At 47.9% G+C, this 25448-nt stretch overlaps 1 protein-coding gene across 1 annotated transcript in view; it reads left to right on the top strand.

The window, feature by feature from the left end:
• iqsec2b (IQ motif and Sec7 domain ArfGEF 2b) overlaps positions 1 to 22178 on the top strand; it is a 47112-nt gene extending 24934 nt beyond the window's left edge. Inside the window, 15 exon segments of the mRNA XM_049022016.1 lie at positions 13388 to 13658; positions 13733 to 14101; positions 14283 to 15334; positions 15661 to 15822; positions 16339 to 16461; positions 16617 to 16783; positions 16933 to 17072; positions 17333 to 17458; positions 17584 to 17683; positions 18033 to 18194; positions 18558 to 18764; positions 20277 to 20326; positions 20845 to 21174; positions 21177 to 21977; positions 21979 to 22178. Of these exon segments, the coding sequence (XP_048877973.1) occupies positions 13388 to 13658; positions 13733 to 14101; positions 14283 to 15334; positions 15661 to 15822; positions 16339 to 16461; positions 16617 to 16783; positions 16933 to 17072; positions 17333 to 17458; positions 17584 to 17683; positions 18033 to 18194; positions 18558 to 18764; positions 20277 to 20326; positions 20845 to 21174; positions 21177 to 21977; positions 21979 to 22035 (4117 nt within the window). The 3' untranslated portion in view covers positions 22036 to 22178.
• The last annotated feature ends 3270 nt before the right edge of the window (positions 22179 to 25448 follow it).

A 25448-nucleotide genomic window follows, 5' to 3' on the forward strand; every position in this document is an offset into this window, starting at 1 on the left:
GCATGACATTTACATATCAGACGTATAGGAGTGTTTCTGACGTCGCGTAACTGGCGGTTTGACATGAGCACGGCTTTCAAAGCAGCGACACGCTTCCTGACACTGTGTCACTTTGAACAGCCATTGCTCTCATTGTATAGGTAGCAGTTGTGTAACATTGCAGTATCGGAAATATTTCACTAGGGGGCATGGTGGTTCTGGGGGTGGCACTGTGGTTTCACAGTTCTGTGGTTGTTGGTCCAAACTGTCCTTTTGTTGTGTGGGTTTTCTTGGGCTGCTCTGGTTTCCTACTGCAATCCAACGACATGTAGTTAAGCTAAATGGTATTTCAGCACATTGTGTCTACATATTTGTGTGCCTTTGGATGGATGGGCATCCAGTCTAGGGCGTCCCCTGCCCTGTGCTGCCTGACATGGGCTCCATGCACCTCTGTGACACTCACCAGAATAAGCAGTTAGAAGATGTTTGGACAGATGTACGTACATATGTTGTTATTTCAATTTGAATTATGAAATGAATTCAGTCAGTAGCTGAAACAAACCAGACAATTATTTATTGAAGATGTAAACCAGACTGAGTTGGACAGATGCTGTGGTCAGGAATCCGTGCCAGAGCTCGTGCAGTTGGAACGCTTACGCGAGGACCGCTTTAACTAACAATAGAAGACAATGACAAAGCGACTGATATTTCTAGGCTATGGAATCGACTGACAGCAGTCTAATTGGCCCAGATTTCGCCAGCATCATGGACAGTATGGAGGAGCTTTTGGAGGCTGTATCTCCAGTCCTTCAGTTTTTACTCCCGAATCTATTTAGGTAATGCATGTGCAGGTAACCCAGTCCACCACAATCTGGGGTTGGAGGGTCTGCCGGGGTCATTGTCTGCAACGTGTTGTGTTGTCGCGACCAAGGTAGTGCTAGCTAAAAATGCCACGTAAAATTATTGAGCCATTCTGTTCTGGACATACAGTTGTACAGACTTTACTAAGGATGGGTTGTGCTATAATGTGGAAAGGAGTTTATGGCACAAAATGTAAAGTGTAAAATAAGTGTAAAAATGTAAAATAAAACATGCAGTATGCATGTGTAAACTGTGTGTTAGACCTCAGTTTGTGGGTCTTATGGGTAAGAGAGGAGGACATGAGCTTCTGTGCCATAACAATATCTCACACATGCACACCTACGGGCACACCTACGTACCATGTTTTTGGACTGTGGGGGGAAACCGGAGTACCCAGAGGAAACCCCACAACGACATGGGGAGAACATGCAAACTCCACACACAAGTAACCCAGGCGGAGACTTGATCCCGGGTCCTAGAGGTGCGAGGCAACAGTGCTAACCACTGCACCACCATGCGGTATGTATTATATTATTATAGTACTCCATCCTTAATAAAAGTTCCACACTAGAACATGGGATTTGGAGTAAAGTCATAGACAAGGCAGGAGCATGAACAAGGCTTAGAAAGGTGATGTGGGCCCATGATGTGGCCTCATCCTTGAGGAGTCAAATGAGAGAATCTCCACACTCAGTGTAGTACATACATGGTGCCAGCAGGTGGTGTATTTACTTCATTCATACATGCATGAAGCCAGACTGGCAGGTATACTGGTGATGAGCATTAGCCCTGTATTCATAGAATCTTGTTTGAGGTCTTTTTCCTTGAGAGGGTTTATATGGTGTTGAGATTTCTGGACTGTTGCTGCTTGGTGGTGTCAGGGACAGCGATCTTAGCATGGAGACACAGAGGAGTAACCTAAGGCCTTCTTAGGGAGAACACAGACAGATCTGAACTTCCCAACCTTTAGTATTGAAACATGTTTACAGTTATGTTCTTGAGATGGTTCCGGAAGTCTCTAAGGCAGGAATACAGTTACTGAGGGAGAATGAAGTCAGTCATATCTGTTTTTCTTTAAGGGAAGCTAGGTTCATGGCTCCTCTTGTATCTGAAGAGTCGATTTTTGGGGAAATCAAAAAGCCAGTACTGACTTATGACTAAGGGAATGTAGCATGGTACTCTGTCTGTACTGATGTCTGATGGACGTAATGTAGTGTGATACTCTGTCTTTACTGACATGTGACTGAGCGAATGTAGTGTGATACTCTGTCTGTACTGACATGTGACTGAGCGAATGTAGTGTGATACTCTGTCTGTACTGACATGTGACTGAGCGAATGTTGCGTGGTATTCCGTCTGTACTGACATGTGACTGAGTGAATGTAGTGTGGTACTCTGTCTGTACTGATGTGTGACTGAGTGAATGTAGTGTGGTACTCTGTCTGTACTGACATGTGACTAAGTGAATGTAGTGTGGTACTCTGTCTGTACTAACATGTGACTGAGTGAATGTAGTGTGATACTCTGTCTGTACTGACATGTGACTGACCGAATGTTGCGTGGTATTCCGTCTGTACTGACATGTGACTGAGTGAATGTAGTGTGGTACTCTGTACTGACATGTGACTGAGTGAATGTAGTATGGTACTCTATACTAACATGTGACTGAGTGAATGTAGTGTGATACTCTGTCTGTACTGATGTGTGACAGAGTGAATGTAGCATGCTAGTCTGTGACATGGTAATATGGTATTCTGCCACATTGTATTGCCTATCTTAAAATGGCTGCCTCATTCTTTTCCCATTTCTGGGTCTGACCATCACCACCACCCCCGCCCGACTCTTCCCCCCGTCAGTAATGATCTCTTGTAGTGTTTTACTATTTCTTGAGTGTAAATGACTTCACTCCTGTTATTTTGGGTATTTTAGGTTCAGCAGTTAGTTGATGTGATACATTATACAGCAGGGTATGTTAAATATATCTCTATACAGTATATATATATATGTATGTATATGTGTGTGTGTATGTGGGCATATGTATATTACATTGTGGGGACCAATTGTCCCCATAATGTAATAAAAAACCTGTTATTTTGACTTAGTGGGGAGAAATAATTTTCCAAAGGTCTCGTATTTTTTTGGTTACTTATGGTTAAGCTTAGGGCTGGGTAGGGGTTAAGGTTGCCATGTTGAGATTAGAGTGTTCCCCATAGAAATGAATGGAGAGTCCCCACAAAGATATAATTACAAACCTGTGTGTTTGTGTATGTGTGTGTGCGCGCGTGCGTGTGCACCCGGGGGACTTCAGAGATTCTCTGCCTGACTGAGTCAAAATGCTATCAAAATGCTGTCAGTAATGTAGCCATACCAAAAACAAGCATGAGAGCAACTGAGAGAGACAAAGAGGCTAAAGAAGTGAGCGAGGGAGAGAGCGAGTGACAGGGCCAGTGGTAGACAGAGAGAGAAGGAGGAGGGTGTGTTCCTGATCAAGCCCCTGCGTTTGGTGAGTGACCCCACGGCAGTGCTATACGGTAAGGACCCTGTGATATCTCATTCTTTATTTCTCTGTTCCTGGGCTGTATCTCAGCACAAGGGGCTGTGCACTGCACTCCTTAGTGATTGAGTAGGTGTTTGGTTTTCTGCTCCTCATGTCCATGTATGTGCACGTGGGTGACACAGCATCTGTGCACGCTGGACAGGCTGTACTATCTGCTCTGATTGGTTCACATGGATATGTTTACTTACCACTATCAAATCCATCTTAATTATAGCTTTGTTAAGTACAGGCTGTGTTTTGTTAAATAGTCCTGGATAAGATAAGACTTGATGAAAGAGGTGTTTTCCATCTTGAAGTGTAAACTTTATTAACCTTGTCTTAAGGGTAACCTTGACAATTGTCCACTACAGTATAGAGTGACATATTAAGCTGTCTGAAACAGGGCTGGTACACAGGGTGAAATATTCAACTGTGTGAAATGGATGGTATGAAACTGTGTTGTGATGAGACAGTTCTTTATTTTTGATCGAAAGTGTTTGCAAAGCTGATACCAACAGCTCAATGTCCCAAGAAGGCATTCTGGGGTGCTGGGAGTGGACTGTAAGAGAGCCATCAGTCACACTGCAGAACTACCAGTGCTCATCATCTTCTTGCATTTTTTGCGATGGTGTTGCTTTCCGGACTGTGCTGAATGCTCTTCCGTAATGATGGCTTAGAGTTCAAATGGCGCTATAACTGCATCTCAGCCCTGACTCAATGGGCCAGCTGGGCTGAGTATGGAGAAATGTGAGAACTCTCAAGGACTGTTTCCAGGCTGTTTTGATGTTCCCACTTCCAGTCATCTTTATGGTTGATCTTCTTAAAGGGCCAGGCCATGATTTATGTTTCATTCATATAAACACTTTTTATTGTAGGTCCAGCCAGTACCTACCACCACTTCTTCATTACAAGAACAAATGCACAGGCTAATGGTGACCTGTTATATGGGATTTGTTTTGTTTCTGCTTGAACCTGTCAGAAATCAATCCGTTAATTTGGCCTGACAGGTGATCAATAATGAATGAGCTTGACTCTGGGGGCACTAGGACCAGGATAGCCAACGGCTTTCTATTGCAGTCACAGTGCTTTCCAGTTCACCTCACACTGCCAGTCCCACCAATCCCACAATGCCAGTCTGGTTTGCTGGCTTCTCTCGGGCCACAGTACTTTATCTCACAGGTCTTTATGAAATTTAATGTGATTTTTAGACTAATTGCAGGGGTAATTGCATGCTGGCAAAAAGTTCAACCGTTTCATCGAATGGCAGTAATGATGGAAAGAATTGAGTTTTATTGTGTTGTAAGTTTCTTTATTATTTCTCGTTGTCATTATTACTTAAGATGTGAACTTATTAAAACTTCTTAAACAAAGTAGGGAGGTCTATGAATAATTCCATTGTGTAACCCTGTCTTCCAGAATTTTTGTGATTTAATTTAAGTTTTAAAAATGACAAGCTCACAAAACCTTGAGAGTCTATACACATACATACATTGTGAGTAAAGGATGCTTGGTTCATTTGGTTCATCAGTATTTTTACTACCAATTAATTTCCCATTTTGAGCATGGGAAATTAGGATTATCCTGTCTTTGACTCAAGCTGTCAGTAATGGAGAGATGCGCTGGCAGACCAGACAATTTGCATTAGTATAGCAGATTAATTTTAGCATTCATGCAGTTGGGTCTTCTATGTAGAGATGATCTCCACAGCACCCTCTACTGGGTATGGTCAGGTAGTACATGTGGGGGGGGGGGGGGGGGGTGGGCAGAAAATATCTGTGGCCAGTGAATTAATGTAACATAGTTAAGTATTTACTAAATCAGGCAGCATTTCTCTGTACTGGTGGTGACCCTTTAGGTAGATGTTACCAGTGACCAAAACTATCACTGTGGCAGCCTGGCTAGGGCCTGCAGATGCAACAATTCCTCTTGCACAGAGTTGTGAAATAGGACAACCAGCTTTTAGTCTTGTCACAAATGTCACTGTAAGGCTGCATTGGCAGCCATCCTGCCAGAGATATTAAAATAGACCCAGCTTGCAAGGCAATTACTGGAGTCTGAGAAGCACAGGGATGGAAGGGGGGGGGGGTCAGACAACTGGGATTGAGGTTCAGTGAAGATCCTAGGAGCCGTAGGAAAGATGGGGGGGGGGGGGGTAGTAAAATAGTTGGCAGGGTTTCTTAAAGCTCTTTCTGCCTGGTGCACGAACAGCAGCGCCCAGGGGGTGTGGCTCCACAGCACCCCTATTCCCCTCTGCATAAAATACGCACAGTTCAGAGAAGAGAATGGCTGAGGACATTAATACAGAAGATAGATGGATAATTAAAAATTCATTGTAGTCTTAAATAGTATTAAATTTACTCTGTTAAGATCCTACACTCAGCATTAAAAATTCTATATTGGTAGTTAGAAAAGATTAATTCTAGAGTGTATTACATTATGTGATGTACTCTATATATCTCAGGGCAGTAGTGTACCTATAGTAATATTGTCTTTAATTGGGAAGGAGATGGACAGCTGTATAGGGATGTGGCCGTATGTTAGTTATGTAAATCCGAATGTGTGTGTTACAGTACGCAGTGCTGGGCTTGTAACACCGCAGCCTCCACCATCAATTCATGTCCACAGAGACAGCGTCTCCACGGCAACACTGCTCGTGACTCCAGCAAATGCCTCCCCACCTACATGGTCTTTGCGCAGCCATCGCTAAGCAACCCTACACCCTCCCCATCCCCCTTTTCTCAGCCTTTTCTCTTTATCCGCCTCTCCTATCGGCACGACATGAGTGTGAAAGTGATGGAAATAGGCGAGTGAGGACCAGGGAAAGGCAGACCAAGGAGGAGAGGAACCACGAGGCAGGGGGGGAAAGGGTAGAATGGGGGGGCGCCCGAAAAATAATGATGCATATTTTAAAAGGTCAAAACAAATGCAAGGATACGAAAAAAAAAAATCTGTTACATTATTCATGAGCTGTTTTCCATTACCACACTGACCTTGCTTTTGGGCTTGCGTCTGCTTCCCTGTGAATATGGAGTGTGTGTGACAGCCCCTCTAAACACACCTGAACTTAGACTTTACTAAGGTGATGGTAATGTCTCAAAGTTCACACCCATGCACAAGCACATAATATACGGTGAATAACTGCATCAGGAGGATAACATCTTTGCAGATCATATTATGGTGAGAAAAGACGTGCAAACACATGCCTGTAATTCCATGCCTGGGTAACTTCACTAAACAGCACTTTCTAGGGGTCTGGGGACGCAAAATATTGTACTGGCAAGTAAAATGCTGGCTTTCAGATTAAAAGTGGCAGCTTTAGTGGAGGAGGAGGGGAGGCAGGTCATTTTGTCAGGGGGTCTAGAATTTTTAGCTGTGCGCCCACTCTTAAGGATGTGGCACTGTACATACAGCTATGAAAATGGGGGAGTCTCAGGACTCGTTATGCCTTCTGTGTGTGCGTGAGTGTGTGTGTATGTATGTGTGTGTGTGTGTGTGTGTGTGTGTGTATATATATATATATATATATATATATATATATATATATATATATATATATATATATATATATATATATATATATATATATTATGTAACTAGCCCCTGGCAGAAATGTGGATATAGTAACAGCATTGTTGTATTTTTTTTCCCTTGAAAACTCTTCCTTATGTCTCCCTACACACTGTTTAATGCAAAGGTAATAAAACCATATTAACACAGCACCGACACGATGTGTATTAATACAATACGCCTAATGTTTATATTAATTTTTATTTAAATTGTTTTAGAGCGTTTGGCGGCTACGGGTGGTTGCGCTCTGTGTCTCGTGCTGCCGCGCAGGAAATTAACAGCCTTTTAAAGTCGGACGGAATATAGGAAAATGGTTTAAAAGAGACAAAATAGCCATTTAAGAAGTCAGGTGGAAAGACTGGTGTTACTTTGTCGCCTATTCGGACTTTTTGCAGGAATAATCGCACGGTAGGTTATTATGAAGGGAGACGTCACACACCCGCCCCGAAATGCCCCGACCCGCTTAGCCGCTCGCATAACATCGTGGCGCCGCATATTAAAAGGTGCTTAATTTACCCAAGCCTACTGGCTAAAGAGTGCTATTATATTAAATCTATATTTAATTTAGCTCTGATAAAATCAGACCGTTAAGTACTGGTTCTGTCAAATTGGAAATGGTGTATTCGATAAACGGGCCCGGAATGTAAATTTTAACGGCATTATTTGGCCGCCCCTAATAAATATAGCCTTCGTTTCAGTGCTTTATCTCTCTAGTCCTTCCATTTTAGATCCTATCGCAGATTTTCACGCGGTAGCGCGTGTTAAATATGTATCTGCAAAGACTGGCTTTATGCTGCTGCGCAATATGCTACAGTATGGACAGTGATAAGGATGGCAAAACTCAAAATCGGAAGCAGGATTCACTTTAGAGACGCACCGAAATGTGTGTGTAGAAGGCACAGTGCATTAAGATGCATAAAATATGAAAAAATCTTTTAGATGGGGTGGCGCCATCACTGAAGTTAGTTGAACATTGTGGTCTTTAAACATCTGTCATTCCCATATAACACACAGACACAGCATGTAAGGTTCAGTTCTGGTGCTGGAAAGACTGTCCTGTAGTTACCAACTTGGGATCACTGTAAGCTGCCCTCACTTTCTGCTGGGTCTCTGTGGTAGTTTAACGTGTTACAGTACGCATGGCTTAATGTCTTAGACCAGTAGTGGGTGGCATGTTGTTTTATTCAGTGCAGAGATGTTAATGGAGCACTTTGCACTGCTCCTCTGCATCTTTTCCCCCTCTTATCTGCCTGTTTCATGGCCCAGAAGGTTTGTGAACCTGTTTAGTTCCGCAACCTGCTTTCCATGATGCTTATGCTGAAGCATGTCTAATATTCTGTTTATTTCTCGTGTGTGAGGTTGCAGCTCTGCAGTGATAATGTGAATGTAACAGCAAAAAGATCGATGTACAAGGAATAGGCAGTATTTACTGTGTTATTGTCAACTGGGTAGTGGCTATAAAATACTTGATTCATACCCATCCGTTTTCCATGGCCGCTCATCCAGCGCACTCACTTATGTTCATAAAATCAGACATAACACCCCAGAATCGCATGTATTCCGTTTGCCTTCTCATCGACCTAATTTTGACCCTCTGTTAGCAGATCAGTGTGTTTTTCAGGAAGTGTTGTTATGAGCAGCAGTGACGTGCCAGTTTCCTCTTCTACACACGTACACACACACACACACACACACACACACACACACATACACAAACACACAGGTTTGTAATTATATCTTTGTGGGGACTCTTCATTCATTTCTATGGGGAAACTCTAATCTCAGTAAGTCTTTTGGCATTTTTCTTTTTTTTGACTGCAGTCACAGATTTTTATAAAATTGAGTTTCCCTTTGTGGGGACCAAAATAATGGTCCCCACAATGTCAAAATAACATGTTTTTAATCAAATTGTGGGGACATTTGGTCCCCACAATATAATATGCACAGGACACACACACACACTCACGTGTGCACACACTAGTCATCAGTAATCCCCGATATACTCTGGTCAGAATCAACAGAGATCTGTTTGCACACAAGCACACACAACAAAAGCACGCGAACAGTATGGCTGGTAGATGAAGTTAACTGAGAAGGACACACTCTGTGTAATTCATACATTTTTATTATTTGACAAGCATACTTGACCTGTGCTCTTCAGATTCCACAGTGCAAGTTGAACGTCATCTGCTCTGTCACAGATGAACTTTGGGCCTGCTGTGTGGGTGGGTGTTGTCTGTTTAAGGGTTTTAGTGCAGTCGGCCTAGATTTGTTTTGGTTTGTTATCAAGATATTTGCATTCTTTAATTTCATGAGAAGAAAGGGCTTATTTAGGGATTCTTTTATAGCTGGAAATACATATGACTAGCAAATGGATATCAGTTTTATTCTATTTTACCTGCTTTTTTACATGATGTTCCATATAGATCACAATTGGACTGGCTTTGCATGATGCATCTGCTTCAAAATATGGTGCGGTATGGTTACTGACACTACACCAACTAACCCTGGAAACCAATTCTAAGCACGTTTGTATGTATAGTAATAGTGTATGTATGTAAAGTGAAATAAAGTTAAATATACACCCTATACTATTCTAAAACTATCTGTGTTTCTCCGCTTGGTGACAATCAGAGTACAACATGACAGTAAGTAATTGTATGTGTTCTGACACCTGAACGGTCTACACCTGGGCACAGAGCTCCCGTTTTCTATAAATATATTTATTCTGGAAATGGAGCCCTTTAATTATCTTAGCCTCTGCTATGCTGCTATCATCACCTGTCACATGCTTCTTCTTGTCTTTGTGTAAGAGCGGCCCCGCATTCTGCTCAGAGATATATCCGACGCACTCCGAAACACAGTAGCATAGCTGGCTGGCTCGGGCGAATAAGCTGATCAGACCAGCAATGCTTTCCTTTAGTTAGTTCCAATAGGATAACACCTTATTGAAGTGCCTGTAATTCCAGAAATTCCAGAAATTGTAATATGAGCAAAACGACTATTATAAATATTTATTAAATGGAGGAACACTTTGGGTGTAAGGTCGCATGACATTAGAGGTCTGAGTTTCATGATGACGAGCTTGCTTCTTGTGAGAAAAGACAGCAATGAGCAACTTTGCATATTCAACCCAGAACTGAACTCTGCACGATACCACGGTTCACTTCTTTTTATTGTTGCTTAAGTCAATGCAATGAAAGGCATGAAACTTGTCAAAGATGTACTGTATATGGCCACAGAACCAGTTCACCTTCATAGCTGGAGGAAACTCTGTAGGACAAACAGCAGTTTGGGGCAGAGGTAGATGACAGATGTTGCCTCAGCCCAGACCTGAGCTACATCACAGTTGTTAGTTTTGATTAGCTCAATCAATGGTACTGAAGCGTAAATTAGATCCAGCCTTCAGTGACCGCCTGTCCTTGCCCCTGCATCTGAGTGCTTCTTATGAGCTGTGGCCAAATAAGCATGTCACAAATAGTCAAGTCTTGTTAGACTTAGGGGGGCGCAGCTCTGCAGGAGAGTAACGATGGCGAGTGAGGAGCGCATTGACAGCAGCTGTAGTGCTTTCCAGAAGGTCTTTGCAGCAAGCGGGGGCAGCCAGGAATTAGTATGTTTAGTTAGTATGTTTGGCCTTCAGCCATGCCTGAGTGACCCCCCATGAGTCGTCTCACACATCTGCTTCTCATCCCTCTGTATCCCTCCTCAGCAAGTCCGTTCTGGTCATGTTCAAGTTGCTGTTGCAGCAGTGTGATCTGTCACATTAGGACGGAGGTCATACACCCTCCAGTGCCTGCTTGGCTCTGCATTCCTCCCACCATTGTCCTCCTGCTCGTCAGTCAGCACTGCACAAAGACAGGAAGTGAGGCAGCTTCACAGAGTGCAACAGGGGAAGGTCAAAGAGGGAGAGCAAGCATGGATGTGTGATTATTTAAAAAAACATCTCAATGGGAGGTGAGGAGACTGAGGGACCTTGTCAGTGAATCTTAAATTGTGCTAAAATACATAAATATTTAATATGGCTGCAGTAAGGATTATTATGTCAGGATGACAGACAGTTGACAGAATAAAATTAAGATTTTGAATAAACCGATAAGACATTTGACCAGCTCTGAAGAAGCACATGTTGGAGCGTCAGAAAGCTGTTCTTCTCCCGACGTTGGTTCTCAGGGATGTGTGCAACCCCTGGAAGAGACAGGAGTGATGCTGTCTGTCACTGCAGGAATACTGTCATATGTCAGCCTGTGCGCAGTTTTCCCCCACGCCCATTCCGTGAGAGAGAGCGAGACGGAGGGAGGGAGAGCGAAGCGGAAGAGGGGAGGGGTTTTCTCCAGCATGTGACCATATGACCCACAGGCGGACAGCAGAGTACTATTTGAAGAGGCTCAGGGCTTCCCACTGGAGGAACTTCTGGATTACCTTAGCTGGTTCTTGCCAGCACAGATGAAGAGTAGCAGTCTGCTTCTCTCTATGCGTGCGTGTTGGTGTGTGTGCGGTTTCCCGACTGTGTGTCGCTGTTAAAGTACCCTTCTTAAAAATATATGTGCATAACTTAGCATTTAGTGTGACAGTTGTGTAGCCGGTGTGCTTGTGTTTCTAAAGTGTTGCAAAGTCTGTTTCTGGCCTGAGTGTTACTCTGTAACCTGGTCTTTCCAGTCTGATCTGTGCCTAACTCTTGTTTGTTTATGGTTACTGGGTCAGTGTTGTGAATAGATCAGCTGCACTATTTGGCCTGTGATGTAATTTCTGAGAGCTGAGCGTTCTTTTGGGAGAGAACAGACAACTTTTATGCAGGTGCCAAATAATTAAGTTTTTTAGAGCTTAGTTTTCCTTTCCTAGAAGTCAGACACCCTTTGGAACTTGTGCCAGGCTGTAAAAGACATGTGACTGATGCTGTTGGACGTCCACAGACTCAGGCCCTCAGATTTACACGGTATGGGCGTTTCCACCACGGCTGAGTGTTAACCAAACTTTGGGAGTGTAATGCTTACCAGAAGCGGCAGGGAGCCAGAACGGAGAGCTGCTTTGTCTAAAAACTCTTCCTTTGAAAAACCTCCAATTTAAATTGAATTGAATTGAATTATACTGTTATATAAATGGGTAAGATTTTTACTAGGGCACCTGCTCAGCTGCTGAATAATCATTTTTTTAGGCGTCAAAGGCAGAAGTTTCCTCACCAAAGAGTTTCTGCGTGTGAGGCGTGACTGCAGTCCAGTCTGCATGTGTGTGCCTGCGTGTGGCTGCATGTGGAGGGCTTCTTTGTGACCGCCTGGGCATTGCATCGCACCTTCTGTGAAGTGTGGCACCAGCATGTGGTCAAACAGGAAATGGGGGCTTCCACGCAGAGCGAACGCCTACATGTGAGTGACACGGCGACTGCATGCATGGCGGGGGACAACTGGAGGGGGTATGACTATGGCATATGGAAAATCCATCTAACCTCCATTTAGTTTTTTTTTTTTTTTTTTTTTAAATGCAACACACTCTTGAATAAGAATGTTTGGACAAGCCTGGAGAACATGATTGAGACGGTGGTGTGTTTCAGATGCAGCCAAGCTTCTGTAGGTGTTCTGGCTGGTGAACGAGGAAAGACTGAGGGCCTTTCCCCATTGGGAGAGAGGACTTCTTGTCTCCTGTCTCGGCATTGTTGTAGCCGTAGCTCGTCAGCATTCAGAGGGGCTGATTCTGGCAGAATCAGGGTGTCCATGGAAATGCCACGGGGAAGGCTGGTTGGATCCATGGCTTTGTGCCTCTGCGGCCGTGTGGATGGCCCAGCATGTTAATCTGCTGGTGAAACATCACTTTGCACACCCCCTGGGGTGGGCGGCATGTGCAGTATCACCCGGCGGTACTTTTATTCACATACTTCTACTATTCCTGTTATAAAACACCTTTTAACCTGTCCCTGTGACATCCAGTTCCTGGTTCCTGGTTACTCATAAATTGGAAGGTGTGGGTACTGTGTGTGTTAAGCGCAAACTTTCACAGCCTCTGAGACACATCCCCTTGAAAGCAAGAAATTCAAAGCAAATCCATTCTCAGTTAGTGGCATGGACCCCGCTAAAACCTTTGCCTGCATGTAAACCAGCTGCTGGTGACTCAGTTTTTTACTCAATGTTTGTAATGGGCTGTAGAAAACTGTTTGAAAAGCACATCTGACAGGACTGTGAACAGGACTACAGGACATGGGAGGAAGGAATAAGGGCTGTGTTTGGGGGTGAAGCAGGGATGGGCCAGAGAATGTAAACAAAAAGTAAGCACAGGAAAGAGACTCGAGCTGGGGGTGGGGCAGGTATTAGGGTCCCAGCTTCTCTTAGCTAATTTGATTGACAGGTGACCTGGAGGGTGCCCTTGCCGCACCCCAGAATGCCCTTGTCCCCTTATACTTTGTCACTGTCTCTGCTCTGTCCCTTTGACACCATCTTCTCTCTGCATGCTCCCCAGCGTGGACACAGAGCCTCAGCGCACGGAGTCGGGCAGCTTCTCGGACAGCGCGTGCAGCCAGGCGGCATACCCGCGCAGCTCGGAGCGTCGCAGCGACGCCCCCCGGGGCCCTACTGTAGCCGCCACGAGCCCTGTCAGTCTGGCCTGGTCCCAGCGGACACGCCACCAACCTGCCAGCCTGGCACTGCGCAAGCAGGAAGAGGAAGAGAACAAGCGGTGCAAGACGTTGTCCGACAGCTATGAGCTATCCACGGACCTCCAGGACAAGAAGGTACGCACCGCGAGTGGTTACACCGGTTATGTATGCACATGCTGACATGCTGACCCCTGCTGATTCCTCCTCAGGTGGAGATGCTGGAGCGGAAGTATGGCGGGTACTTCCTGAGCCGCCGGGCTGCACGCACCATCCAGACAGCCTTCCGCCAGTACCGCATGAACAAGAACTTTGAGCGGCTGCGCAGCTCCGCCTCTGAGAGTCGCATGACACGGCGCATCATCCTGTCCAACATGCGCATGCAGTATTCCTTTGACGAGCGGCAGCCAGTGGCACAGCAGCAGCACTACCCCCATGGTGCTGGCCCGCCGTCACCTCCCCAGCATGGCCGGTCCCGCTCCCCCCCTACTGGCCCGGAGCGGGACAATGGTTCCCCGCCTCGTATGCAGGGGGATCGGTCCGGGGAGTACACACACCTAGACGACTCCTTCAACAAACAGGTAGGCCACCAATTTTTCTCATTTTGGGATAGCGCGAGGAAATGCTGAGCCAAATCAGAGTGTAGTGATGGAAGTCATAGACCTCATGTGTACCTTTAAACATAATGATATGTTTTATAATGATGTGATATATGAACCGAGAGCATGCTCCCATTACTGGATCCCCACCTCCACTCTGCAGGTGAAGTCCCTGGCAGACTCCATCGACGACACCCTCACCTGCCGGCCAGGACGAGATGACTCCCAGGAGGGCAGCAGGGAAGGCGAGGGCATGGGCGGAGTCGAGGGCGACGACTACGGGGAGTGCATCTGGAGCAACAGCAGCAACCCATCATCACGCAGGGGGATGGGCGACCGCGAGAGGGGCGGCGGGGGAGGCCTGAGCATGCACGAGGACAGCACAGCCACCTCCTACAGCGACGTCACACTCTACATGGACGACGGGCTGCCGTCGTCCCCGCTCTCGCTGGACAGAGCCCCCAGCAGCACCGACACCGAGTACTGGGGCATGGGTGGTGGCGTGGGCATCCGCGAAGACAGCCGCGACACCGAGGGTGGCGGCAGCAGCAACAGCCGGCGGAGCACGCCCTGCACGGAGTGCCGCGACTACCGGCTGCGTGGGGCTCACTTGCCCCTGCTGACCATCGAACCACCCAGTGACAGCTCAGTGGACATGAGCGACCGCTCCGACCGCGGCTCCCTAGGCCGGCAACTTGTCTACGAACAGGAGCCCAGCGGCTCTCCCCAAGGTACCCTCAAGCATGGCACCAGCGCTCGCTCCATGGTAGCCGCCCAGGGTCAGACGCGTGCTGTTGGCAGACCTCACCCCTCCATCCCCTCTCAGGTGCCCCATCACCCACTCCACCACCACCACCACCACCACCCACACCACCATCACCAGTACCCAGATACACCATCCTCATCCTCCTCCCCTCAGCAGCCGCCTGCCACGCCCCTCTCCTCCTCCTCCTCCGCTCCCGTCCCGGCTGGCAGCTTGGAGCAACCATGCTGCTCGGACGGTGACAATGACTCGCTCAACTCCACCACCAACTCCAATGAGACCATCAACTGCAGCTCAGGCTCATCGTCCCGTGACAGCCTGAGGGAGCCGCTGCCCCCACTGGGCAAGCAAACCTACCAGCGGGAGAGCCGCCACAGCTGGGATTCACCAGCCTTTGACAACGACGTGGTGCAGAGGAGACAGTACCGTATCGGCCTCAACCTCTTCAACAAGTGAGAGCACTCAGGGGTACCGCAGGGATATGGAGACAGAGCACTAAGGGGAATCGCGGGGGGGACAGGGACAGAGAGCTTAGGGGAGTCTCAGGGGGACGGGGACAGAGTGCTCAGGGGAATTTTAGGGGGGACAGTAAACAACCTCCAGTCAGAATTTGCTCATGGTCTCTGACTGAAATGATGCAGAAAATGTAGAGCCAGTAGTCGTCACACTCTGCAAGAAGCTCTGTCTTCAAAGTACCCTTTGTTTTTATTTTCTCTCTGCTGTGTGTGAGACTTTCCCATGTTCAAAAGTCGCTTCTTCTGTGCTAATGTTGTTCCAGGAAACCAGAGAAGGGCATTCAGTACCTGATAGAGCGGGGTTTTGTGTCAGACACTCCAGTGGGCATCGCCCGCTTCATCCTGGAGAGGAAGGGTTTGAGTCGGCAGATGATCGGGGAGTTCCTGGGAAACCGACAGAAGCAGTTCAACAAAGATGTGCTGGAGTGAGTGGGGGGCAGGGGGAGGTTGCTGGCCAGTGAGCTCGTGGGGGCCACGCATGTGCCATACCTAGACTGCACATATGAGCAGGTCTACCTGGATCTCACAACCAACCTGTGGAGAATAGCAGCCAAGATGCTCCTCTTAAAAGTATTACAGGGGAGGAAAGACTTTTTTCTTTTACCTGAATTATTTTAAAATAGTTAGGAGAAGAAACTTGGGCTTTGTGGCTACATAGTTTCCTGTTGGTTGTTAAAATATGATTTCTCACAAGAAAACAAGGAAGTGTCAGATAAGGCCTCGGGTCTCTCCTTCATGCCACGGTGTTATTCTGTTTTTATAAACAAAAGACTTCTTCTCCTCTGCGAGTTGCTACAAGCAAGGCATCTGTACACGTAACTTTTGTTGTTTATGATTCTTGCACAGCCATCGCGCTTCGGAAGAGGTTCAGATGGTGCATTGATCCAGGCTGAGCTGGATGTCAGCTGTGTGTATGATCCAGGCCCGTGTGTGTTTTTCAGCTGTGTGGTGGATGAGATGGACTTCTCAGGCATGGACCTGGACGACGCACTCAGGAAGTTCCAGGCTCAGATTCGAGTCCAGGGAGAGGCCCAGAAGGTCGAGCGACTGGTGGAGGCTTTCAGGTATGCGGAGTGTCTGTGTGTGTGTGAGAAAGAGAGAGAGAAAGAGAGATAGTGAGAGAGAGAGAGAGAGAGACCGACCATATTCACCCTTTTTATTTTCACTCCTCACCTGAATCCTCCTGAGCTCAAGCTTCCATCCCGTTTCTCTCTCCCAGTCAAAGGTACTGCGTGTGTAACCCAGCAGTGGTCCGCCAGTTTCAGAACCCAGACACAATCTTCATCCTGGCCTTTGCCATCATCCTCCTCAATACGGACATGTACAGCCCCAACGTGAAGCCGGAGAGGAAGATGAAACTTGAGGATTTTATTAAGAACTTGCGAGGTGAGGTGTATCAGTCACATGTCACACATCCCCCCCCCCCCCCCCCCCCAATCTTGTAACATTTCACTAGATGTAGCATTTCGGAGCGTTTTTGCAGCATAGCTCAAAACAGCATAAAGCAATCTGTGAAAAATGTTCTTCTCTGTCAGGGGTTGACAATGGGCAGGACATCCCCAGAGACCTTCTCGTGGGCATCTACCAGCGCATCCAGAAGTGGGAGCTGAGGACCAACGATGACCACGTGTCCCAAGTGCAGGCCGTGGAGAGACTCATCGTGGGCAAGAAGCCGGTGAGATAAAGTGGGAGGGTGGTCTGTCAATGCATGACGGACATATTGCCTGTGGTGTACCTTTAAGGACTCAAAAGTTCTGATCACACATCGACACAAACCTTTCTCCAGTGGTTTATCCTGGGCCTGCTTCATATTGATCAATATGAAGCTTTGCTGCGCTTTTGAACTTGGACAGTTCCCTCACATATAAGGAGCAGAACCAAAGCTCCAGGTGGTTACAGTGAGTATATAAGCAATCCTGCTTGGGGCATTTGCAGGTGCTGTCGCTGCCCCACCGCAGGCTGGTCTGCTGCTGCCAGCTGTATGAGGTGCCTGACCCCAACCGTCCCCAGAGGACTGGAGTGCACCAGCGAGAGGTCTTCCTCTTCAATGACCTGCTGGTGGTGAGACTGTCCTCATCCTGACTCTGCTTACTGCTTGGTGATATGACTGCTGAGCTCAAAATCAATAGAAGGGTACCACTGCAGTATTTCTATGTGCCGCTTTAAGCTGTTTCTCTTCTGTGAAGGTAACAAAGATCTTTCAGAAGAAGAAGAATTCAGTGACCTACAGCTTCAGGCAGTCCTTTGCACTTGTGGAGATGCAGGTCCACATGTTTCAGAACTCCTGTAAGGACTGATGTGTCTGCCTCTGCTTCTCCCCCACTCTGAGCATAGCCACCAGTTTGGCCGGGGGGCCCACTCGATAAACACGACTCTCCATGCTTTCAAATTTGCTTAAGATACTGATGTGTATTTTAAGAAGACCCATTAAAGTGGTGCATAAGAGTGTTATAATGAGAGTGCTCTGTGCAATCTAATTTTATACTTGAATTATAAAACTGATTGGCACTGGACTCTCTGGCCGCAGAATGTCTGGTTTGTTATGTTTTTCTCGTACATAGGAAGGTTGTATATTATATTCATTATTGCTTTTATGTATGCATCTACACTTTGTGTACCATCCCATCCATCTCAGATTACCCTCATGGCATCCGCCTCACGTCCGCCATCCCAGGAGGGGAGAGGAAAGTCTTGATCGTCTTCACGGCCCCCAGCCAGCAAGATCGCACACGCTTCACCACTGACCTAAGAGAGAGCATCGCAGAAGTGCAAGAGATGGAGAAATACAGAGTGGAGTGTAAGTGTGTCTGAGTGTGTGTAACATGGGCGATCAGTGTGTTTAGGTGCGTGCAGTGAACCGGGATTGTGACTGTGTCTAGGTGCCTGTTAGTGATGGCCAAATGAAGCTTCATGAACCATTTGGTGTATTTACTAACCCCACTAGATGGCGCTCTCTATTCTAAAAATGGTTCAATATATGCCCCAATGCATCATTAGTGGGGCAAAAAATACAGAATATGGTTCATGAAGCCTTATCTGCCCATCACTAATGCGTATGTGTACAGGACACAGGGACTGTGTGTGTCTCCATGGATTACTGTCATTCTTTCCTGTCTTTCTCTGCCAACCTCCCCCCCCTACACACACACACACACCACAGCGGAGCTGGAGAAGCAGAAGGGTGTGATGAGGCCCAGCCTTCTGACAGGTGGTGTTCTGGCTGGAGGAGGCACTGGAGGCGGAGGTGTGAAGAGCGAGGTAGTGAACGGCAGCCTGGGAAGGCCCAGCCTGGATGACACCTACTCCACTGGAGAGGGACTCAAGCGAACCGCACTCAGCTCGTCGCTGAGAGACCTGTCTGAGACAGGTGGGTCGACACCCGGCACACATACCGCAGCGGGTAAGGGGAGGAAAGGCAGTTTAACATAAGCAGGTTACCTGCACTGATCCAAAGCTGAGATCAGATGAGGCCACGCACAGTCCAGGCAGACAGCACACTTGTCTTCTTCCTGTTGTCACTTAATGTAGATGTGAGGCTACTTTTTTGTCTGGACCAGTGGGGGTCACTGTTAGGGTTTCTGGTCATCCTGCACTCATCCTCAGGATGTTGATTGAAGTGTTTGATTATTAGGGGAACTCTGAGAAATATGCTAGGAAACTGCAGCTTGACATGTGAGAGTGGAGCACCCACATCAGAACTTATTACTCTGCAGATATTATTTCATAATATTTCATTATTTCATACCATCTAACTATAGATGGTATAACTCTGCTTGTTACTCAGTCTCATAAGAATTATCTGTTGCACTAAATAATCGTTGGTCCACCTGGGAACACAGGAAGGACCAAGCATCCTGTGCAGGGACACCCAGCACTCAGCTGTCACCAGCCAGCCAGGCCTTCAGTGTCCTTTCACTCCTTCACTTGCAGTAGAAACATCACACATGAAACCAGTCAGCCTTAGGCTGGTCTGTGGGTGGCTTGATGGTCCTGAACTGGACCTTTAGCTGCATAGTAACAGGTTGAAGACCCAGAAGGCCACTGAGCCTGAAGAAAATTCATACGCAGCCTGAAGTATGATAGTCAGCATTATTGAGTAAGTGTCTCAACCTCAATAAATGTGGTACTGAAAGAGGCATTCAGCCAGAATTAATTGTAATGTTCAAACCAAGTAAGGTACAAAATATGAATGGAGTAGGATAGTCAGCACAATTAAGGAATGATTTAATATTTAATTCATTAATAAACAGCTGAGTCAAGAGAAACTGCTCTCTTGCCCTGTAACAAATTTATGGCAGCAATAAGCAAATAGAAGTAGAAGCTTTTTGAATTGCGTGTGAAGTGGAAGGAAGACCCACGTTCTACTGCTCAGGCTAGTGTGTCAAATGGTGGTGTGGATCCATCTACTGGCAGATGACAGAACTGCAGAAAGTGTCAGCATGTGTAGGGTGGAGATTACATAACAACTGGGAGATTACATAACAACACTTTTGCCCCTTGAATCAACTGCATTTCAATGACTAAATGATTACTGAAGACTTAGAAGTTTTTGAAAATCTAACCGGTGCATCAGTGCTGCTGGTATAGCTGTGATGTGGATATATATCCAGTCTTTAGTCACCTAAATTACATTCCCTCCTGTGTGTGTTTCTTGGAATCACATACCCAATCAGATGGGTTTTGTAAATCACTCATTATCCGGGTAGTGAAAGCAGTTTGTCAGGCTGCTATTATGGGAGGTTTGGTTTGGCTCTGTGGCATTCCAACTCTAACAGTGGGAGTTATGAGGAGATTTCTGGAGAATGAAAATGAGATGTAGGCTCCGTGCTCAGCACAGCGTGTCGCACCGCTAACCTGGCTTCTCCCCGCTCGGGTGCAGGGAAGCGGGGCCGCAGAAACAGCGTCGGCTCCCTGGACAGTACCATCGAAGTAAGTCTGGGTGGACGGAGCCCATGGGATGGCCTCTTGCCACCTTATTCTCACCCCCCCCATGCTAAACCCAGCTGCATGCCACATGTCCATGGACCAGAGTACCTCTGATGTTCACGTCTGTCTCTGTCACCGGAGTGCCTCTGCATGTCTTTATTTGCGTGTCTTGGCTATGGCATGGTCCCTGATCACCGACACTCACCTGTCAGTGGTTGTCAAGAGCATTATCTGTGCTCAAGTGATCTGTCTGATTACCATCATTAGCGCTGACCAAAGCAACAGGAATATATAATGATGCATGGAACACAAGCAGGGTGATAGCACGTAGAGTTGATTCTGAAAGCAAGTGGATTCCTGATCCGAAGGTGGGCGGGGCCTGCAGATGGTAAGCCAATGAACAGCGAGCTAGTACTCAGGTACAGCACAGGTGTGGCCCATTCTCTTGCTATCTGTGTCCTAAGATGTCCTGCTCAGTCCCTGCCGCAGTTAACGCTGTACCGCCTCTCTCTCTGCTACAGGGATCCATCATTAGCAGCCCTCGGCCGCACCAGCGCCTCCCCATGGCCACCGTGGTGCCGGGCTGCTATGGCCTCGAAGATTACCGGTCTCACCGCCCCATCCTGAGCCCCGGGTCGGGGGTGGGGGGTGGGCCGGGGCAACAACACAACGCTGCTGGGACAGTGGGCACGGGAGGGGGTGGACCAGTCTCCAGCAGTGTCGAGAAAAGCGGGATGGGGAACGCGACTGGGGGGGGCAGTGGCTCCTTTCTGGGCTCCCTGTTCGGCAGCAAACGCGGCAAGGCCCCGGGCCCCATTATCCCCCCGGGGCCACACTACCCCGCCCCTGTACCCCCCCCCCACCAGCGGGGGCCCCCCCCCCTCTCTCCCCTTCCTCTCTATGCCAGTCGGATGGGGGGCCCTCCAAGATCCAGGCCCTACACGCCCAGTACTGCCACACGGGCACTGGGCAGCCGCCGCCCCCATACCAGCACCACCACCGCTACAGCGTGCAGACCGTGCCACTGCCCAGCCAGGCAGCTTCCGCACCGGTGGCCAACCACCACACGCTGCAGCGGGGGTCCCTTCCCCGGCGGCCACCTCCCGCACCCTCCCACGCCCCGCCACCGCCGGTGTCCCAGCATGCCATGCAGGGCCGGTACACCGGCATGGCCCTGGCGGGGGGCTGCCCTGTGCCTCTTTCACCTCACTCCCTGCACTCGCCCCTGCCCCCATACACGCTGTACCACGCGCAGCATACACCCTCAGCCAGGGGCGGCGCCCCCCCTGGCAAGCCACCCATGACGCTGGCCCATTCGCAGCCGCACACTCACTCGCACGTGCACCCAGGCCACGCCCCGCACCCCAGTTCCCACCCCGGGCCTCAACCTCACTTCGTCTTCGGCGCACCAGCCCTACCTCCTCCAGGTCCCATCACTGCCCGTCTTCTGCCCCAGGGCGCCCCGTATCTGCCCCAGTATCCTCCTCTGTCCTCCATCCCCCCTCCCCCCCCCCACTCCCCTTTACCCCCCCCTTCCTCCCCCCTTACCCCTCTTACGCCTCACTCCCCTCGCCCCCCCCAGCACCCTGGCCAGCCACAGCAGGCGGCTGGTCCACAGGGGGGTCAGGGGGCCGCGGCCCAGGGCAGCGGCACCGGTACCGGGGGGGAGCTCCAAATCCAAGCCCGTCAATCGGATCAGCACCGTGGTCTGAGGGACTCGCTGGTCTGGGGGCGGGGGACCCCAGTCGGGACGCTGAGGGCCGACAGCGGCGACAGGGCTGTTGTGGACCAGGGAGGCGGAGCCAGCAGGAAAAAGCGCAGTTTTCTTCGCCTCTGCTACTTTCACCTGCGCTTCCCACACATGTAGAAGGCAGAGAGCCCTGGCGTCACGCACGCGCTACCCCTCGCCCCGATCGCTCCCCACAGGGCTGAGCTGCGGGCACGACTGGCACACACGGAAGGGGACGTACCTCGTTATTAGGGGCCGGGCACTACGGTGGTGCATGCATGCCGCCCTGACGTCTGGGCGCTCCCCAAAAGCATAGCAGGACGGAGATCTGCACAGGGACACAAACAGATTTTCTTCCACCTTGTTGCCAAATTGGAGCCTGAGGAAGAAAAGTTCTGTCTGATTCCCTGTTCATCCAGAGATAAGGGGGAGACACCCAGAAGCCTCAGTGTAGAAGCAAACTGACAGGCGGCCTTGCGCTTGCACATTTAATAACTCTGCTAACCTGTTTGTGAATGAATGTGACAGACACAAGACACATGCAACACCCAGACGCTCGCTGACACATGCACGCAGCAAGCCTTCCCCGCAGGTCGCACAGACAGTGCCTCGTCAGGCATGCTGCAGAAGCCGCCAGTACCAAAAAAGGCGGAGCATCTTGGAGACTCGTACTGAGCTGGACATATCACATGTGTGCAGTGCCAGCAGTGTCTACAGGTGCCATCCAACTAAACAGGATTTGGTGGACAGGGAGAGCAGACCAGTTAGAGGGGACAGACCAGCAGGGGAGACAGCAAGCTGGCTGTGAAGTTTAGGAGCCAAGGACTGAATAACAACAGTTCTCTTTCTAAGAGGTTAGTGAGTCAGTGAATGTCAACTTCAAGCATTGACTCTGGTAGTATTATAACCATTAGTAAATGCAAATCTGTAATCTCCAACTGTGCCATTTCATTAGTGCAGGAGTGGTGAACGCTTGCAATGGGCTAGACTTTATTTAATCAGCCATCTTTTAAGCCATGCTTCAAGCAGGGTAAAGCCTTCTAGTGGGGTTGCTGTTTCAACAGGCCTGGGGTGCTGCTGGACTCCTTCAGCGGAGTACAGCTTGCTGTGGCCTCGGACGCGGCCCAGCCATGGAGGAGCAGTGCTTTGACACTGGCAATGTGGGGTCTCCACATTTCCCGATGTGGCTCAGAAGGACATGGGAGACAGACACACAGGCAGTAGATCGAACACATCTGGTTGGACTGTGTTTAACAGAACAGCCAACATATTTCTGGGGGAAATATATTTTGCTTGTAAATCAATGTTAAATTGACAATAGATTACTGAGGAATTTTGACTAACCTTTCCTATGTTCTTAATGATTTAAATGAGTGAAATTGACAGCATTAGATGTACTGTATCTCTGACTATTGGATTTTATTCAAAACCTGATGACGTGTAACTGAGGCGTGAAGGATCTATGTTACATTGATGATGGCAATGATAATGGCATTTATAAATAGTTTAATCTGTTACTAATAATTCTTAATTTTGCTTTGAAGTGACTGTACTGTTTTTTCGGTTTATTTACTTTATCTTATTTGGAGCTGCCTGGAACAGTGTGTGTTGGGGCAGGGTGGCGCCGAACGCGAGACCGTTAGCAGGAAACACATTTTTCAAACACTTACATTAGCTGCATTCATAATGAGGCTCATGTTCTGTAATTCATCCCCCTCCCTCAACTTTGGACCTGACTACACATGGAGCCCCAACCTTTCCCAGCATCACGGTCACCTCCAACCATCACACCCCATATAGCTTCACATATATCTGAAGCGCTCACCTTCAGAATATCCTCTAAAGAGTACGGTCAGGTACACTCAAAGCACAAGCGATGTACTGCTCTCCTCCCTGTGAAATATACTAGTGTATCAGAGCACAGGTATACTGGACTAAATTGGAAAATCTATGTAATTACCATTCAGGCTGGACATCTCACAACCTTTCTCCATTCTGTTCATGACCGGGGAGTACGTTTGGATTACATGCAAAAGAAGCAGACAATAGGAAGTAGGTTATTGAAGAGAACCAGATAAAAGAAGTATTGAAAAAGCAGGTCTTTGGGTATGTGGATACTGGGGAGGTTGGTCAGTGTTGTCTCCTTGTTATTCCCCTATTGCATGAGTATTTCCTACCAAATGAATCTTTATTGACCTGAATGTACATATTATATAATAGCAATTCTAAATATTGACTATGGAATGGACTGTAACCTGTTTCTGTAGTACAGGTATGTGTGTGTGTGAGTGAGCAGGGGCTGCAGGACAAAGGGACCATTTCACTGGAGGGAGGGACACCAGATTCTGATTGTGAAGTTGTGTGCGTGTGTGTGTGTGTGTGTGTGCGTTAGAGCAGTTATTCATATTTTAAATGCAAGAGCTATTATGGAATATTATTTGTGTATATATAGTTTTGGTTGAACAAATTACAGATAAATGAAGTGTGAATATTTATTGCTTCTGAGATTATAAAAAATGTCATTGCGGTGAAAATGACTTCGTTTGTTCTTTCTTTTCTCCATTTGTCTTAGTGGTGTTTGTTCATCTCTGGCCCCGTAGCTTTGACGCTGTCATGCAGGCCAATCATTCAGACGCCTGTTCCTAATTCTCAGTAGTGTGCAGGCTGGGACACTCCAGCCTGAGGCTATTTCCGCAATCATTACTTACATGGAGTGTTTCGGTGCCTAAGGAAACTGAAAGCATGTGATCTGCAGGACAGCTGTTGGTAAGGCCACACACATAAAAAACTGATATAAATATAAGTTTTACCAAAGTTAGGTGTATACATAGAAGCAACCAAAATGACTTACATGAGAGATGTAGCATGCATCTCCCAACTCAAGCAGCTAGCGTGCTCCTTCGGATGGATAACCATCTGACTATTTCAAGGAACCACCAGCAGCTGGATCCTGAACATCCATCCATCCATTTTCCAAACCACTTATCCTACTGGGTTGCAGGGGGTCTGGAGCCTATTCCAGAAGCAATGGGCACGAGGCAGGGAACAACCCAGGATGGGGGGCCAGCCCATCACAGGGCACACTCACACACCATTCACTCACACATGCACACCTACGGGCAATTTAGCAAGTCCAATTGGCCTCAGCATGTTTTTGGACTGTGGGGGGAAATGGGAGTACCCGGAGGAAACCCCACGACGACATGGGGAGAACATGCAAACTCTGCACGCACACACACACACACTCACACACACACACCATTCACTTACACATGCACACCTACGGGCAATTTAGCAAGTCCAATTGGCCTCAGCATGTTTTTGGACTGTGGGGGGAAATGGGAGTACCCGGAGGAAACCCCACGACGACATGGGGAGAACATGCAAACATGCAAC

The sequence above is a fragment of the Brienomyrus brachyistius genome, chromosome 8, assembly GCF_023856365.1.
Source record: "Brienomyrus brachyistius isolate T26 chromosome 8, BBRACH_0.4, whole genome shotgun sequence".
Lineage (NCBI taxonomy): Eukaryota > Metazoa > Chordata > Actinopteri > Osteoglossiformes > Mormyridae > Brienomyrus > Brienomyrus brachyistius.